Below are 16,368 nucleotides of genomic sequence, written 5' to 3' on the forward strand. Positions count from 1 at the left end.
TCTCTCATGGAGGGTGCATTTGGCTAGCCTTGCTGGCATCTGTTCTGATAAGGCGGAAGAGTTTTATTCAATTCCTTAGAAAAGCAATGTAATAGAGGGCTGAAACTCGAGGGAGAGCTCATTCTTCAGATGCGGAGTCTGGTTTGATCCGTTGCTTCTTTAGATAGGGCTGAGACAAATGGACAACTGTTGCCAGACAGTGTAGACAAAAGTGAACTACAGGGGCCAGTAATCTGACTGAATAAAGCATCTTCCCATGGCCCTAAACTTTGAGGTGGTCAGAATTTGATTCAAACTATTCACTGTAAAACCTCCTTTTTCAGTGGCTTGGATCATTTAAGCATCTCATGTTTGCAGCATCCAATACTACTTCTAAACAGACTGTCCAGATTCAGTTTGTTTGTCTCTATTCCCCAGTTCTTAAATAACGCTTTGTTAGCAGTAAAGAAATGAGCCATCTAAATTGTTATATATATATATATTTATAAACCTACTTATATGACTTATTTTAACTCCCTTCCAAGTAAGAGTGTTTAGGTATGCATGAAAAGCTGGAACAACCCTGCTGACATAACCTTCAAAGAGACTCAACCACAAACTCGTAGACTCTCCTGATACAAGTCATATCATAAATGATGCCAAGTGGTTGTCCATGACACCAGTTGCATTACATAGGGGACAGGTAAGTAGGAAAGTTTAGGTACTTTTAACTTTTAAAAATCATCGTTTCGCATTGGACACCCATCAGGAAAAAAGTCAAGATAGAAAATGTTGAGGGAGAGCAAGTTATAGCAGGCTGCATTTTGGGATTGCTTAATTATCAAGAGTAGCTTATTTCAAGCTAGAGCAGCCACATTTATGTCCAAGTAGTAAAAATCCACTGTTGTAAAGCAGGTTTTGGATCTGAAAGCTTGCCCTCTGTGTGTGTGTGTGTGTGTGTGTGTGTGTGTTTATAAAAAACCTATATGCTGCTCTCAGCCAGATTTTATTGCACAAGTGAACCCTTTGTAGCAGCTTTTTCCTTGGAGAGACTTCAGCCCTGTTTCCCCTGACCAGCTTTCCCCCTTCCCACCCTCCTCCTTTCACACTCACTCGCTTGAGCTCAGCAGCATGGCTTCTTGCGCATCTCTGTACGAAGTCTGATGAGTCTCCTGGTCGTGGGGTCTTTGTGACAAAAGACCTGCTGCTAATGAGATGCTCCTTAAACACTTCCCATTTTGTATTTGCTGGAAGCGAAGTTCTCATTATGGTCGAGCTCTCGCCTCTCCCCCCGACTTTGATGGCAGGTATATATATTTTACGTATAATGTAAAATCAAACACACACCTCGGTCTGCTCCTTTTTCTACTGTAGCTCCTTGGCAACAGCTTGTGTGCCCCCACCTTCTTACAGCAGGCTGATAATTCAGCCTTTAGCAAGGCTCTCCCAAATCCATTGCACAGCAGTCAGGGAGAAAAAGGTGCATCCAGTTTTGCTCTTTCAAAAGTCTGCATCGTTCCACCAAAGGCAAGGCCCGAGCTAACTTGTTAAAGCACATTTTATTGAAGTATTTTGAGGGAAACTTTCATATCATAAGTAAAAATACTAGAGTTGAATGTTGTAAAAAACAAACAAAAAAGAACACACAAAATGATGGGATTTCATGTAGAGGGAAAACTTGAGGGTACATTCCCTTTCAAATTAAAAAAAAAAGGTGTTAAGGAACTGCAGTATATTCAATCAACTTTTTTGCACAGATAAGAGAACAGAAACAAAAGCATATCTAAAAAGAACATAAAGCCACAACTGAATAAACTCATTCGCGGCACAAGAGAGCGTTCAGAAATCCTGGCCCGTGTCAAAAGGCAAAGAGACAATTTAGTTACAAACGTCCGGCAGATTCAAAATGAGGTGGCTTCTGTGAAAATGCAAAACGAAGTGATAATAAAGGGCAGGGCATGGGGGAAGAGAGAGCTCGCTTTTCGAACACGTGGAAGTTTCACCCAATTTTTCTTTTTTTACACCCATCTGCAGCTGCAAAAGCTTCCTCCTCACCAGGGATGGGGAACTTGCAGACGCATGGATGTTGTTGGATCGCAATACTCATCGGCCCCTGAGAGCGAGCACAGCAGTGCTCCAAAGGGCCACACATTCCCCACCCCTGGATCCAAGTGCTGGTGTTGCCACTGAGCTTTCCTCCCCACCCCCCCAAAAATAATCATTAAAAATGTACACTGAAGCGAGTGACGGAACACATGGATGTAGTAATATCAACGTGCATTTCACGTTCCCATTTTTAGAACTGCCTTTTATAAATATACGAACAAAGCTATGGCTTCGGTGCCTGAAATTTGACTTGTCAACTCGTTTGGCAAGGTGTTTCGTTGCTTAAGAATATTGTGCGGTTGCTGTCGGCATCCCCCCCCCCTTTTTCCTTTTGTCATTTAATATACAGGCATGCCTGCCCACCCCTCTCTCTGCTGGTCAATTCTGCAACTAAGAAGCGTTTGGGTTTGGGTGTTTTTCCCCAGTTGAAGTTGGTAAAACTGGCTCGTTTCTCCAAGGCACAACTAGTAGGAAACTGGGATGAGAATATAGTCTGGGAAGATGAGTGCAGAAAGACCCTTGTACGACTTCTGCTGGTTTCAACGTGGCCCATGGCAAGAGAAAATGCCCGTGGATATCTGCTGGTATTCAGCAAGATTAAACCTAGATAAATACACTCAGATGGAATAATTAAAACTCACTGCCTTTAGTAGACTACCCCCCAGTGCACTGCAAAATATGGATAAAGTTCCATACAGCTCCATTTGATATGTAACTGTGTACTGTCTTTTAAGAAGGTGTGGTAGCATAACTATCGGTTCTGATTTTACCTCATTGAGGCCGTTAGTGCCATTCCTATAATTAGTATCTTAACTTTGCTGACATTTTTTTGTTTCATTTCTGTCCAAATAGCGGCTGAACCTATTGTTATCTCCAGAGTTTGTTCCGGCTATTTTTGCATTGTTGCTTGTATTGCACTACCTAAATCTGTCTCTCATCCTAAATATATCTAATTATTCAGAGTGCAGGTTCACTACTTACATAATGAAATGGTATGCAATAAATTAAAAAAAGAGAGGTTTTCTCAAATGGTCACTGCTGCTGCTGCTAGGTTGAAAACCTTAAACTTCTTCTTTTTTAAACTTTTTAATAAAGTTTTCCACAAAAAAACCCCCAAAACCAAATAATAATGGAAAATCTGAAACTGCTAGAAAGAAAACAGTTTTGGTGCATATTCTTAAAAACCAAAAAAGGTCGTTTTTCAGAAGAAAAAGCCTTTTTCTTACATTTTTAATTGCGCTCTATGAGTGGATCCTTTGTCTTCCTTCCTCAAAATTGCTTCAGAGATTCCGATTCAAAAATGCATCAGGATTGTTTTAAATACACAACCTGTGAGGCTTCCTACAAATTCAACTAAACTGTAGTACAAACATAGTTTGCAAATCATGTATCATAGAGAGATCTCTAGTGTCCGTCGAAATTATAAGGTCCCCAAAATGCAGTCTGATTGGTTCCTGTGAATGGATAAATGAAACACTAAGCCGTTCCGCTGGCCGAGTAAGAGAACTGAGGGAAGTGCGGTCGTCGCTCGCTATCGACGTAATCCATATTGTCATCTGGAAGCAGAAAGAAAGCATTCTGTTAATCTGCCGAGATGCCAATGCGTGCAATGCCTTACAAGGAAGGCTTTAAAGACTTCAGGCTTGTCGGGTCTACTTTGTTTTAGTTTGTTTTGTTTACCCAAGACGTACTAACCAGAGCTAGATGCAAAAAGATGTGTTGTGTTACAATTAAAAAACAGGGTCCTCTGAGCATATTCCGAGCTGGGAATCATTGAACTAAACTGAGCTCACAGTCCTTTCACACAGGAGTTAGCTCTGGGTTAGGGGCTTTATGCAGAAAAGTCCCAGGTCCAATCTGTGCCATACTCAGGAGAGACCCCTTGCCTGAAAGCTGAGAGAGATGCTGCCATTCAGTGTACACAACACTGAGGAAGATGGAGCAATGTTTTGACTTGGTCCAAGGCAGCCTCCTATGTTCCTAACCTTTCTTTACCTTAGTAGCCTAATAAAGTTGCAAAAAGGAGTTTTGTGGTTGCAATTGTTAGGATTCAGAAACGCCTGTCCGTCTACTTCGAACATCCCAGTGATCTCCAAGTAGCTCTTGTTCTATCTTGTGTCCACTCCTAGTTTACCGGGTAACTTCAAAACACACACTGTGGCTCCCTGTCTCAAGAAGCTAAGTCTACACAGGTTGTCTAGCCAACGAAGGGGAAAGAGAGAGAGGCAAGAATAATGGAAGGAATGGGGAACTGGTGACCCTCGCAGGGCACTTCCATCATCCATGGCTCTTGGCCATGCTGGCTGGAGCAGATGGGAGTTGGGAACAGGCAGGTGAAGCCAAACGAAGTCTAAAGAAGGGAGCCTGCAGAACGACTTTCAACCAGCCCAGCATTCCTGTTTGGTCTTCGTAAAACCAGAGGTTCAAACAGGAGCTGGTTGAAAAACGTTTATTTTTGTAGGGGATTTCAATGCAATATCCTTCCTGAATCAGGAACAGGTTTGCATGGGATCCTGCTCAGCTAAGGAGGCGGGGGTTAAATCATGGCTGACTTGGTCGGGGAAAGATGTGCATAATTTAGCATCCTCCTCCTCTCCTCCAGTTGACACCTGAACCACTCTCAACCACTGGGCTGATGTTGAGCCCTCATGGACCCCCTGGTGGGCTGAAATTGGCCTACAAGCCAGAGGTTCCCAACCCTTTCGATAAAACTACAGATTTAAGTCTTTGCTTTCTGGGAGATCCTGGCTGAATCCCTGTCAGTGCAGGCAATCCTTTCATTAAGACAAACCTGGTGATATAGAGTGATGTAAGTCTTTATAATGACAACCGCAGCAGTTTTTACCTTGATCAGGAGGGGTGATAGTGATCATCTGTGCTGTGAATTCTTCATCAAAGTAGCGCGTGTCCGTTTCAGATGTCACCTGCGGTTTAAATGGTGGTATGAGCTGGAAGAAAGGAAGAGAGAGAAAGGCATCAAAATTTACCACCCTACCATCGGCGGGCGGGTGTGTGTGTGTGTGTGTCGTTTCGCTCCTTTAAAAATGGCTAACTGCTGATTTCACTTAGCATAATATAGTTCTGGCACCTGATCTGGCTTTTCACCCACTTTCTAAATGATTGCCTGGTGTACTGAAACTGAGAGAATGGGTGGGTCGTTTAGAGCTCAAGACCCCACAGAGCAGACAAATGGACCTTAAAGCGTGATGCTGACCGATTTAACTTTTTTGTTTTGTTTTAATTCACAATCCGAAGCGATGGGAAACAAGGTTATGATGTGCACGATTTAGGGGCAAAAAGCCAAGTGATTATATTGCCAGTTTTAGAAAACAGCGGAACTAGTTTATACATAACCACCTGCTCACATAACACTGCTATGTCCCAGCACAGGCCACACGGGTCCATTTATGGCATAATGCTAAGCCAAGAGTAGCCAATTTGGTGCCTTCCAGACTACAACTCCCATCATCCCTGACCACTGGCCATGTTGGCAGGGGCTGATGGGAGTTGGAGTCAAACAACATTGTGCCTCTCCAGTGGTAGTACCGCCTAGGGCTAGTGGGGGCTGGCAGGGATGGAGAACCTGTGGCCCTCCAACATTGCCGTGCTACAACCCCCACCCTCTCTTGAGCACTAGCCATGCTGGCTGGGGCTGATGGGAGTTGTAGTTCAGCGACGTCCGGAGGGCCACTGGTCAGCCACCCCAGGATCAAAACAGTATTGGCATCAGATGGGCAGAAAGAGAAGAAGCTTATGCAGAAGAAGAAAAAGCTGAACCACCACTATTATGTGTTAAGAAAAGGTCAGTAAGGGGGGGGTTCTTGGGGGGGGGGAGAGAGGGAATTCTGCCATTATAATTCTGTTGATAGTGCATGCCTGCATGGAATAAGAGTACTTTCCGTACTCATAAAAATGCTGGACAACTTCCCAACACAACCTGAGAGCCAGCAAGGCTTGATCTGAATTCATAATGACGAAGCATCAACCAGGAAGCAGAAAACAAGACAGCTGAAATTTTGGTTCCACGGTGCGTCGCAGGTTACCTACACGGGAGACTACTGGCACCCAGGAAGTTGAGCAAAGGCCTTTCCAAAGTGCAAGGAATGGGGGCACCCCCATATCTACTTACACAACGCAGCTGCGCTCCTAGGAGTTCTTGCGTGAACGTGGAGTTGGGGGTGGCAGCAGTGGAGAGAACAGTCCGTTGCAAAACTATTCTGGTCTGCTAGAATGGTCTGCTGTGAAAAATATTATGGCTTCAACCTGAAGCATGCTATGTAAAGATGCACTAAGACTGGCCTTTAACACTACAGCACTGCAGTGTGAAAAGTCCTGCAGGGCAGCGACCAGGGGAAATAGTAGATAGACTTAAGCTATTAAAGTGTTTAAATTCCTTGTGAAACATTCAAAAAATGCAACAAGACATGGAGCCAGTTTTTTAAAAGAGATGCATAGCGGAAATGGAGGTAAATGATGGCATGGATGGCACTCCCTGAACCCGACTCACCCCTTTTGTTTTTCTCTGCAAGAAGCTTGGAGACAAGGGTAGCAGGATAAGCTCTGGAAAGTTTTCTGGGCTCTGAACAGGGACAGGAGGAAGATGCTGACACACAGGGGGCAAATGCAACTGTAAACCATCTTTCCCATCTGATTGCACAAGGCCTTTTTAATTCACTTGAATGGCATGATACTTGGAAACGTCCGTGCTGACAGCCATGCTCAGTGAAATGTTAATCAAAGAACCATCCTCAAGGCCGCTGAATCCAACAGCCGTCACTACGTGAGCCAAAAAAGCCGATTTGTGAGCCAAAAAAAGAGCCCATTTTGATCGGCTAACAGACAGCCACACCAGCTATAAACTTTTGTGGGTGTTGAACACTAGAGGGTGGCAGAGAGCCACACTAACAAAGCCATGGGTTATGGGGGGGGAGACCGTCCTGCAGTTCGCAATCCCTGGTTTACTGCTTTACATTACTGCCTCCAGCTGTGAAGCACCAACAAATCGCATCTTCCAACATGCAAAACTCTGAATACCTTTTTTTCATACACATCTTGCCATACGATGCCAGCAAAAAATTTGTGTTGCATAATCTCCTTGGCGTCGTCCTGTCCACCGCCTAACCTGTGGGGAGAAAAATACCAGCACCGCTTTAGCACAGTGCAAACGTTTTGCGTTTATACGCGGTTTTATAATGGTGCTCATTTGGCCTTTGCGAAAATGACTCCTTGCTAAGTGACGATGCAGAAGTGTGTGGATGGGGATGGTGCCTCTACCAAGTAGGCCCTGCACGATCTTGCATGCTGATTGCGCCACTTATTTATTTAACAAAATTTATATACCACCTCTGAATAACCCTCTAGTAAACCTCTAATAAAAAAGCCTGTAATAAAAACTTCTAAACAGTTTAAACGATGTTATTAAAATTATCAGTTAAAAGCAATTCAAATGCATTTTAAAAGAATTAAAATGAACAGCGAGAAAAGGATAAACAGCTACATGCCTGGACAGGCTTGCCTAAACAAAAAAAAAATCTTAAGCATGCATTTCACAGAAAAACATTCAACAGCTTTGAAACCAGGTCAAATAATCATCCTGAACTCCAGTGTAGTCTCCAGATTGGATATTTTTTTGTGGGTGAGTGGGGGAAGAGGAAGAAACGCTTTGTAACCTTTACTTGCTCTGTGATGTTCCATTTCCCCACATTCGGACACTGGGATGACACACAAGGCGTTTCACTGCTCATTTTAGAGGATGCGCTAGGCACAAAGGGGAACTCTGACTTAAACAAGCCAGGAAATTACAGCACTAGAACCAACTCACACCAGGAGGGCACAGGAGAACAAAGAGCACAATGGCCCATCTAGTACGGCTGGGCGGTATCTGGTTTTCAGCATCACGACATATCAACAGCTAAACAGTGTGATCCACCATGAAGTCTGAAATAAGGATGGAGCTATGAAGGGGCATCGGCTGGCTTCACGGTTTCCCCCGCGCTGTGATTTTTGCCGGCGCCTGCTCTTGTAATTCACTGCCCCCTGCAGGAGGCCGGGGAGAGCTGAGCTGGCGGAGTTAACAGGGGCTACAGGAATCGAGAGAGGCATCATCGGCTCTCTTCACAGTTTCCCCCACACTGTGATTTTTGCATAGCACACACACCATGTGATTCGCGATACATTGCCATGTCAGAAATTACGATGCCGATATCACGATACGGACTTCAAACCAGTTTGGGGTGATATCGTATTTTTCGCTCTATAAGACGCACCAGACCATAAGGTGCACCTAGTTTTTGGAGGAGGAAAACAAGAAAAACAATATTCTGAATCCCAGAAGCCAGAACAGCAAGAGGGATCTGGCTTCTGGGATAGCCTCTTGCTGTCCTGGCTTATGGGATAGCCACGCGCAGCCTCTCCCGGGCAGCGGGATGAAGGCTCCCCCAAGAACCGCACTCCCTTTAAAGAGCGTGCGGAGCGTGTGTGCGGCTCTTGGGGGCTTTTCCCTCTTTAAAGGCAGCGCTGAGCAGAGCCTCCCGTCTGCATTCGCTCCATAAGACACACACACATTTCCCCTTACTTTTTAGGAGGGGAAAAGTGCATCTTATAGAGCAAAAAATACGGTATATTGATATATCACTCAACCCTACTAACTAGTTCAGCATTCTGTTCTTGCAGCGGCCACCCAGATGCCCGTGAGAAGCCCACAAGCAGGACTTGAGCACAGCAGCAAGACTCTTCCTACCTGAGATTCCTAGCCACTGTCTTTCAAAGGTGTGCAAGGCCATTAGATAGCCCTCTCCTCCTCTAATCTGTACCAGCCTTTTTCAAAAGCCATCCAAGTTGCTGGTTATCCTTGCCTCCTGTGGGGGGCAGTTTAACAATGGACTGTGTGTGTCCATCTTAGTTTAACTACGCCTTCTGGGAAGAAGCACTTCCTTGGACCTGCCCAGAATCTGCCTCTGGGATTACGGGGTTTAGGAGCCGCCTGCATCGGAAGACCAGGAATGCCAAAGCCTCACCTTTGCTTCGGATCTTTCTTCAGCAAGCCCGACAGAAGTGACTTTGCTTCGGGCGATAATGTGCGTGGGAACCGGATCTCTTCGCTGAGAATGAGCTCGAAGAGCTTCTCGTGGTCCTGGTTGTAGAAAGGGAGACGCCCGCACATCATTTCATACATGACGACTCCTAAGCCCCACCAATCCACCGCACGGCCGTAGTCATTGTCTTCCAGCACCTGCAAGAAGGCCAGAGCTTTATGTCAATGGCAAGTCTAACTCATCCATGGGTCAGATAAGCAGAAGGAAGGAATTCCTGTCCTGTAACAGCTGCTGGCCTTTTGTTTCCTGCACAGCATCCATTCAGGCCAGGGATGAGGAACCTTCTCCCCACCTCCCATGGGGCCCTAGCAAGACACAAGCTTAACCTCAGTCCACAGGGTGAGGCAGCAGCAAAAAAGGGCTAGTGCTATTCAAGTGTTCAGATCAAGGGAAGCAATAGTACCATTCTATTCTACCTTGGTAAGGAACCACACTTGGAATACTGTGTCCAGTTCTGGGCACCACAATTTAAGAAGGATGTTGACAAGCAGAGGAGGGTAACCAAGATGACCTAGGGTCTGGAAACCAAGCCTTGTAAGGATTGGTTGGGCATGTTTAGCCTGGAAAAAGAGGAGACATGATAGCCATCTTCACATATCTAAAGGGTTGTCGCATGGAAGATGGAGCAGGCTTGTTTGTTCCTGCTCTGGAGGGTAGGATCCGAACCAATGGCTTCAAATGACAAGAAAGGAGATTCTGACTAAACATCAGGAAGAACTTTCTGGGGGGAAGAGCTGTTTGACAATGGAACGGTCTCACTTGGGAGGTGATGGACTCTCCTTCCTTGGAGGTTTTTAAGCGGAGGTTGGATGGCCATTTGTCATGGATGCTTTAGCTGAGATTCCTACATTGCAGCGGGTTGGACTGGATGACCCTTGGGATCCCTTCCGACTCTAGAATTCTATGATTCTATGAGCTTCCATCATCCCTGATCTCTGGACATGCTGCCTGGGAGTAATGGGAGTTTGAGGCCAACAGCATCTAGAAGGGCATAACAGAAACCTGGTACCCAAGGCAGTCCATATGTTTACGCATATGCAAAAAGAGGTTACTCTAATGGGACAAGAAATGGATGAAAGGGTTTATCATGATGGGCAATGAAGCCAGTACAGTGGTACCTCGGGTTAAGAACTTAATTCGTTCTGGAGGTCCGTTCTTAACCTGAAGCATCACTTTAGCTAATGGGGCCTCCTGCTGCCGCTGCGCGATTTCTGTTTGCATCCTGAAGCAAAGTTCTTAACCCAAGGTAATATTTCTGGGTTAGCGGAGTCTGTAACCTGAAGAGTATGTAACCCGAGGTATTTAAAATATGGGTAGATGCACAGGAATACGTATAGAAATGGAGATTGTTTTGCATCAGATGAAGGGATTTACTGTTGCCATCATACGAAAGAAATACTGAAGTACTTCAAAGCTTTGACAAATTCCATCATCACAGTGGCACTTGAGAGCATTTTAACCCAACTGGCCAGAGATGTGAAAGCTCTCCAAAACTCCTCCAGACCTTTAGCTATTCTGTTGACAATTGTGCCCTCCCCCCCCCCTCTCACACACACAACTGGGAACTCTTAACGGGTTTGTTTGTTTTTAAATGCAGGCTAAGAACTTGGTTAGAAATTGTCTTGCAAATTCCACCCATCTGAAACATAAACAGAAATCTATGAGGTTTAAACACTGGGGGTCGGGGGGGACGACGACAAATAGTGTTACAATACCCAGCATAAAAAAATATCTCACAACAGAGTTAGGAAAAGTACCCCTCTCCCCTACCCCACACAAAGAGAGACATGTGGATGAGCAAAAACAACAAACAGAAGAGATCAAGTGTTATGAAGAACAGTTTAAAACTTTGCGTGTTTAGCTGGGGGAGGAATGACAGGGGATGGGATGAGCGCAGTGGGGTGTGCAGTGAAACAACAGAGGGTGCAAACTCACAAGATGCTCCCAACCCCCTATGAACGACTGCCTTATTGTTATTGCTACCGATATGCACCGTGCAATAAATTACGCAGCAGGATTGCTGCAGAGGTTTTTACAGTTCTAACACTCTTGCTGTTAAGGCAGTTCTTATTCCTCTGTTTAAAAGGCTGGCCAAGAACAACTGCAATTTGGCCTCCCTCACCCAGAAGCGACTCTGCTGTGAGCCTTTCCAACGGGCTGCATCTCAAAAGAGAGAAAGTGAGGATCACTCCATCGACTCAGAGGAGGCTCAGCACCACTTGGTTCGCCCTCCTCGTACCTGGACATTTTAACCATCATGTAATTTTATGGAATAGCTCTTTCTTTTAAACCACCTTGAGAGCACTGGCAGAAGGTGAGTTATGAGTTATGTAAAAAGCAAGTACAAATAGTCATGTAGACTGATGGAATCAGTCATGTAGTCCAACCTCCCCACAACACGGGAATTACAAATAATACAATACAGTGGTACCTCTGGTTACGAACTTAATTCGTTCTTGAGGTCCGTTCTTAACCTGAGGTACCACTTTAGCTAATGGGGCCTCCTGCTGCCGTCGTGCTGCTGGCGCGCAATTTCTGTTCTCATCCTGAGGTAAAGTTCTTAACCCGAGGTACTACTTCTAGGTTAGCGGAGTCTGTAACCTGAGGTGCCACTGTATAAAAATAAAGGAAGCCTATCTTTTCAATGCCCTCTTCATATCGGCGGTAGTAGAATAGTGCCATTTTAAAATGTCTGGGGTGAGGAACCTTCGGTCCTCCAGATGTTGCCCCAGCCGGCGGCCAGTAACGATGGGAGTTGTAGTTCAGCAATTTCTGGAGGGCCTCAGGTTCTCCTTCCCTGGGTTAGAGAGTGTTGGACCAGGACCTGCGAATTCAATTCTCAACTCGGCCGTGATGTTCACTGGGTGAGACCCTGGGTCTGTCACTGCCTCTCAGCTAGAGCCTACCTCTCAGGGTTCTTGTGGAGATAAAATGGGAAGGACCAACCACACTGAGCTCCTAGGAGGAAAAGTCGGACAGGTGTGCAATAAACAAACCGACACACAGAACTACTTAAAAGCAAGAGGGTTAGAAGCTTTAAACTTCTGCAGCAATCCAAATTATTGTGCCCTGCTTTATGGAACTAGCCTTACAACTCAGAAAGGCAAGCTGGTCATGCCTAAGGCCTACTGAAGTGCCTTCCTTAAGCACAGAGATCGTGGAGAGAGCTGAACGATGACGCAGAGAGAGAAAAACCGAACATTAGAGAGTTTGCTCTTCTCCCTGCTTGCCCATCTCTCTAGACTCGCAGGCATGTCCAAAGTCCATTTCGGGGGGCCTAATGTGGCCTGCCAGTCGGTTCATCCCGGCCTCTGTGGCAGTTTATTTCCTGGGGTTAAATCCTTTAAAAAAATTGTGAGGGGGGAAATCCCCCCACAAGCTCAACGATTTCAATCCTCAAAAAAGCTCAGCAACTTTGAGGTAAACTCATCAAAAAAACCTCAATCCTAAAAAAAGTCTCAACAGCTATGGTTGACCCTCACGCATGTTCACTTCATCAAATCTGGCCCTCTTTGGAAAAAGTGTGGACACCCCTGGGAGTCTAGAGCCTGCTAACTGCTTAGTACTCTGCTCTGAGGAGGGGTGGGGGTGGGGGTAGGACACTGGAAGCTGGAAGTCGGCCTGCAGCGAAAAGCCAGAGGCTGCCAGGTATTGGATTACCCCACGCAGGTCTATTTACAGCCTGCCTCTTGCCGTATGATTCGCACCAAGCGACAGCTGGCTCTGCAGCTGCCCCCATATATGTAGAAGACCAACACAGCTGCCTCGTCTGCCAGGATTCCAGGAGCCAGCCTCATCATCCTTTACGAGCAACCGGGACAAGGGCGGGGGCACGGGGGGGGGGCGCTTTGGGGAGGCTTTGCACGCGGGACTGTGTGACAATGCAGAGGTGCCCTTTCCCGACAGCACTTTCTGTTCACACTTCTCAAGGCCCCCTTGGAGCAGCTGCAAACACGAGCAGAGACTTTGCTATTGCGGGAGATTCACAGAATCGCAGAATTGTAAAGCTGGAAGGGACCATGAGGGTCATCTAGTCCAGCCCCGTGCAAAGCAGGAATCTTTTGCCCATTGTAGGGCTTGGACCCTTGACCCCGAGATTAAGAGTCTCATGGTCTACCAACTGAACTCTTGTAAGGCCTATGCCCAGGGTTCCCAAGATGCTGCCATTGCAGCAGGGACAAAAAGAATAATTACACCGAGACCTCCCCTCCCATTGTTGTTGGGTTAAAAAGGTAAAGGGACCCCTGACCATTAGGTCCAGTCGTGGCTGACTCTGGGGTTGCGGCACTCATCTCGCTTTACTGGCCAAGAGAGCTTCCGGGTCATGTGGCCAGCATAACTAAGCCGCTTCTAGTGAACCAGAGCAGCGCACGAAAACGCCATTTACCTTCCCGCCAGAGCGGTACCTATTTATCTACTTGTACTTTGATGTGCTTTTGAACTGCTAGGTTGGCAGGAGCTGCGACTGAACAACGGTAGCTCACCCCGTCACGGGGATTTGAACCGCCGACATTCTGATCGGCAAGTCCTAGGCTCTGTGGTTTAACCCACAGCGCCACCCGCGTCCCTGCTGTCGGGTTAGTGGGAAAGAAAAGAGAGGTTTGGAAGCGCATCTAGACCCTGCTGCACTCCCAGTGGCATCCTCAGAGGTGTGTCAGGGCCACTACTGGACTCAGAAAGGAGAGAAAAAGCAATCAAGTTGTTGTTTTTTTAAAAAAATATTCTGCTTGCTGAACCCAATTCCTGATTGAGTGGAGGGCTCTGGGAGGAGGTGAGCAAAACTACTTTGTGGAGGCAGGCTTTTGAAAAGGAAGATAAATTCAACAAAAGCTGCCCCCCCCCCGGGGGGGTGGTAAATGGACTCCATGTTGCCTTGGCTCGTTCAGAGAGATGCTGGCAACTTGCAGGCAATGCCTCTCCGAGGCAGGCAATGCAAGTGTGTCCTGTGGTGTCTTCCTTCTGGCAAGATCTTGTTGTTCACATTAACTTTGTTTTGGAACAATCCTTTTTATCTGTGGATGTTTTGCGTATACAGAACAAGCCACCTCCTTGCTGCTGTCTCCGTCCCGGGTCTGTAAAGGCTGGGAGACCTGGCAGGCTGCTTTGCTGCAAGACTATGCCTTCTTTAATAAAGAGCTAGAACTAGCCCTTCTGATGTTTTAAACATCCTTCTTTAGTATCCCTGCGGTTCAGAACATCTGTATTTGGAGTGCATCTGCAGCAGCACCACTGGGTGCTTCCATCTGCCTCAGCTGCAACAAAACATGTCTCCCCCCATCGGCCTCTACATCCACAGCAGGTGTTGCAACTGTACAACAGTTTGACTTCACCTGCAAAGGTTCACTCCTGCAATGTCTCCTGAGACCAGGGCTTTTCCCCCCAGCCGGAACTCACTGAAACAGAGTTCTGGCACCTCTGAAGCATAGTGGGGCCATTCCCCAGACGCCCTCATCTGCCCCACTGAAACGTGTCTCTGCAGCCACAGAAGTCGCTGCAACCCCACAATGGCTTGACTTCACCCCCCAAAGGCTCACTCCTCCATTGTCTCCGGTGTCAGATGGATGCCACCACCATCAAAAACAACATCTTTCTATTCGTATTTAAGGAATTATTTTCCAGCCACGATTTATAATAGTATGTGGGGGGTGAGCAGAAGGCCAGAGGATAAAAAAGGTCATTTCACTTAAAATAAGTGGCTAGTCAGGTTAGGAGCCAACAGCTCTGAACAGCTGCACGGGTGGAATTTACAAGAGAAGGCACAACAGCTGTAAACACCTCGTCGACCGACGCTCCAGGCACATCAAAGCCGACCGCTGCCATCTATGTCCCAAATTCCAGCGTGACCCTAAAACAACTATGCAGCAACTGTACAAACAGGCTCTGAGGACGGGCTCCGATTACAAACAGATGACCGGGATGCCAGCAGCGCTGCTCCTTTTCTCTTTTAAGAAAGGGCGAGTGGCTTCACGGACGCAGGGAACTCGCTCACGCACGGACGCTCTCCGGATTGCTCAAATGCTAAACCGCCCCACTGGGTGGCAAAAAGGACCGCGCAGAACCTAACACACATGCACACACTGCAAACCGGAGGACAAAGACTGCGTCCGAGATGGAAAGCAACAACCGTCCTTGGCACTCTCAGGAGGGCTCAAGGCACTTCCCGTACATCTCAGTCCTTGTTTCAACATCCCCATGTTGTGATCCTGCCCTCATTGCAGGTTAAGAGAACCAGTGAAATGGTCAGGGTGTTGGGTTATGGCAGGGGTAGGCAACCTAAGGCCCGGGGGCCGGATGTGGCCCAATCGCCTTCTAAATCCGGCCCCCAGACAGTCCTGGAATCAGCGTCTTTTTACATGAGTAGAATGTGTCCTTTTATTTAAAATGCATCTCTGGGTTATTTGTGGGGCACAGGAATTCGTTCATATTTCTCCCCCCCCCCAAAAAAAAACAAAATAGTCCGGCCCAAGGCTGAAAAAGGTTGCTGACTCCTAGGTTATGGGGAACATACTGTGGGGAACATTTTTGGCTTCACGGGTCAGATCCTTATCAGGATCATTATGATGCCCCATGACTGACAGGTGAGTGGCCTGCTAAAATGGGGGGGGGGGTGCTTCAGCAAGTGATTTGCTAGCATTGGCCAACAGTCTCTAATAATAATAATAATAATAATAATAATAATAATAATAATAATATTTACATTGCTATACAGTTGTACCTCGGGTTACATACGCTTCAGGTTACATACACTTCAGGTTACAGACTCTGTTAACCCAGAAATATTACCTCGGGTTAAGAACTCAGGATAACAGAAATTGTGCTCCGGCGGCGCGGCGGCAGCAGGAGGCCCCTTTAGCTAAAGTGGTGCTTCAGGTTAAGAACAGTTTCAGGTTAAGTACGGACCTCTGGAACGAATTACGTTCTTAACCCGAGGTACCACTGTACAGCCCTTCATCCAAAGATCACAGTTTACAACACAAAAATACGTACCATAATCACAACAAAACAATCCCTTCCCTGTTTAAAAGGCCATAGATTGTTTAATTAGCCAAAGGCCTGGGAGAAGAGGAATGTTTTAGCCTGTGGCCCAAAAGAGGGGCACCAGGCGAGCCTCCCTGTGGAGAGCGTTCCATAAACGAGGAGCCCCCTTATGAACTGCTCTATTTTCTGTTACAGGAAGCGTTGCTTGTGA

At 46.5% G+C, this 16,368-nt stretch overlaps 1 protein-coding gene across 1 annotated transcript in view; it reads right to left on the reverse strand.

Moving 5' to 3' along the window:
• Positions 1 to 1,519: 1,519 nt before the first annotated feature.
• AKT1 (AKT serine/threonine kinase 1) overlaps positions 1,520 to 16,368 on the reverse strand; it is a 116,135-nt gene continuing 101,286 nt past the window's right edge. The window contains exons 11-14 of the mRNA XM_053359518.1: positions 9,102 to 9,316; positions 7,120 to 7,207; positions 4,931 to 5,033; positions 1,520 to 3,641 (exon numbers count right to left, since the gene is read on the reverse strand). Coding sequence (XP_053215493.1) covers positions 3,562 to 3,641; positions 4,931 to 5,033; positions 7,120 to 7,207; positions 9,102 to 9,316 — 486 coding nt within the window. The 3' untranslated portion in view covers positions 1,520 to 3,561. The remainder of the gene's footprint in view (positions 3,642 to 4,930; positions 5,034 to 7,119; positions 7,208 to 9,101; positions 9,317 to 16,368) is intronic.

The sequence above is a fragment of the Podarcis raffonei genome, chromosome 1 (genome assembly GCF_027172205.1).
Source record: "Podarcis raffonei isolate rPodRaf1 chromosome 1, rPodRaf1.pri, whole genome shotgun sequence".
Lineage (NCBI taxonomy): Eukaryota > Metazoa > Chordata > Lepidosauria > Squamata > Lacertidae > Podarcis > Podarcis raffonei.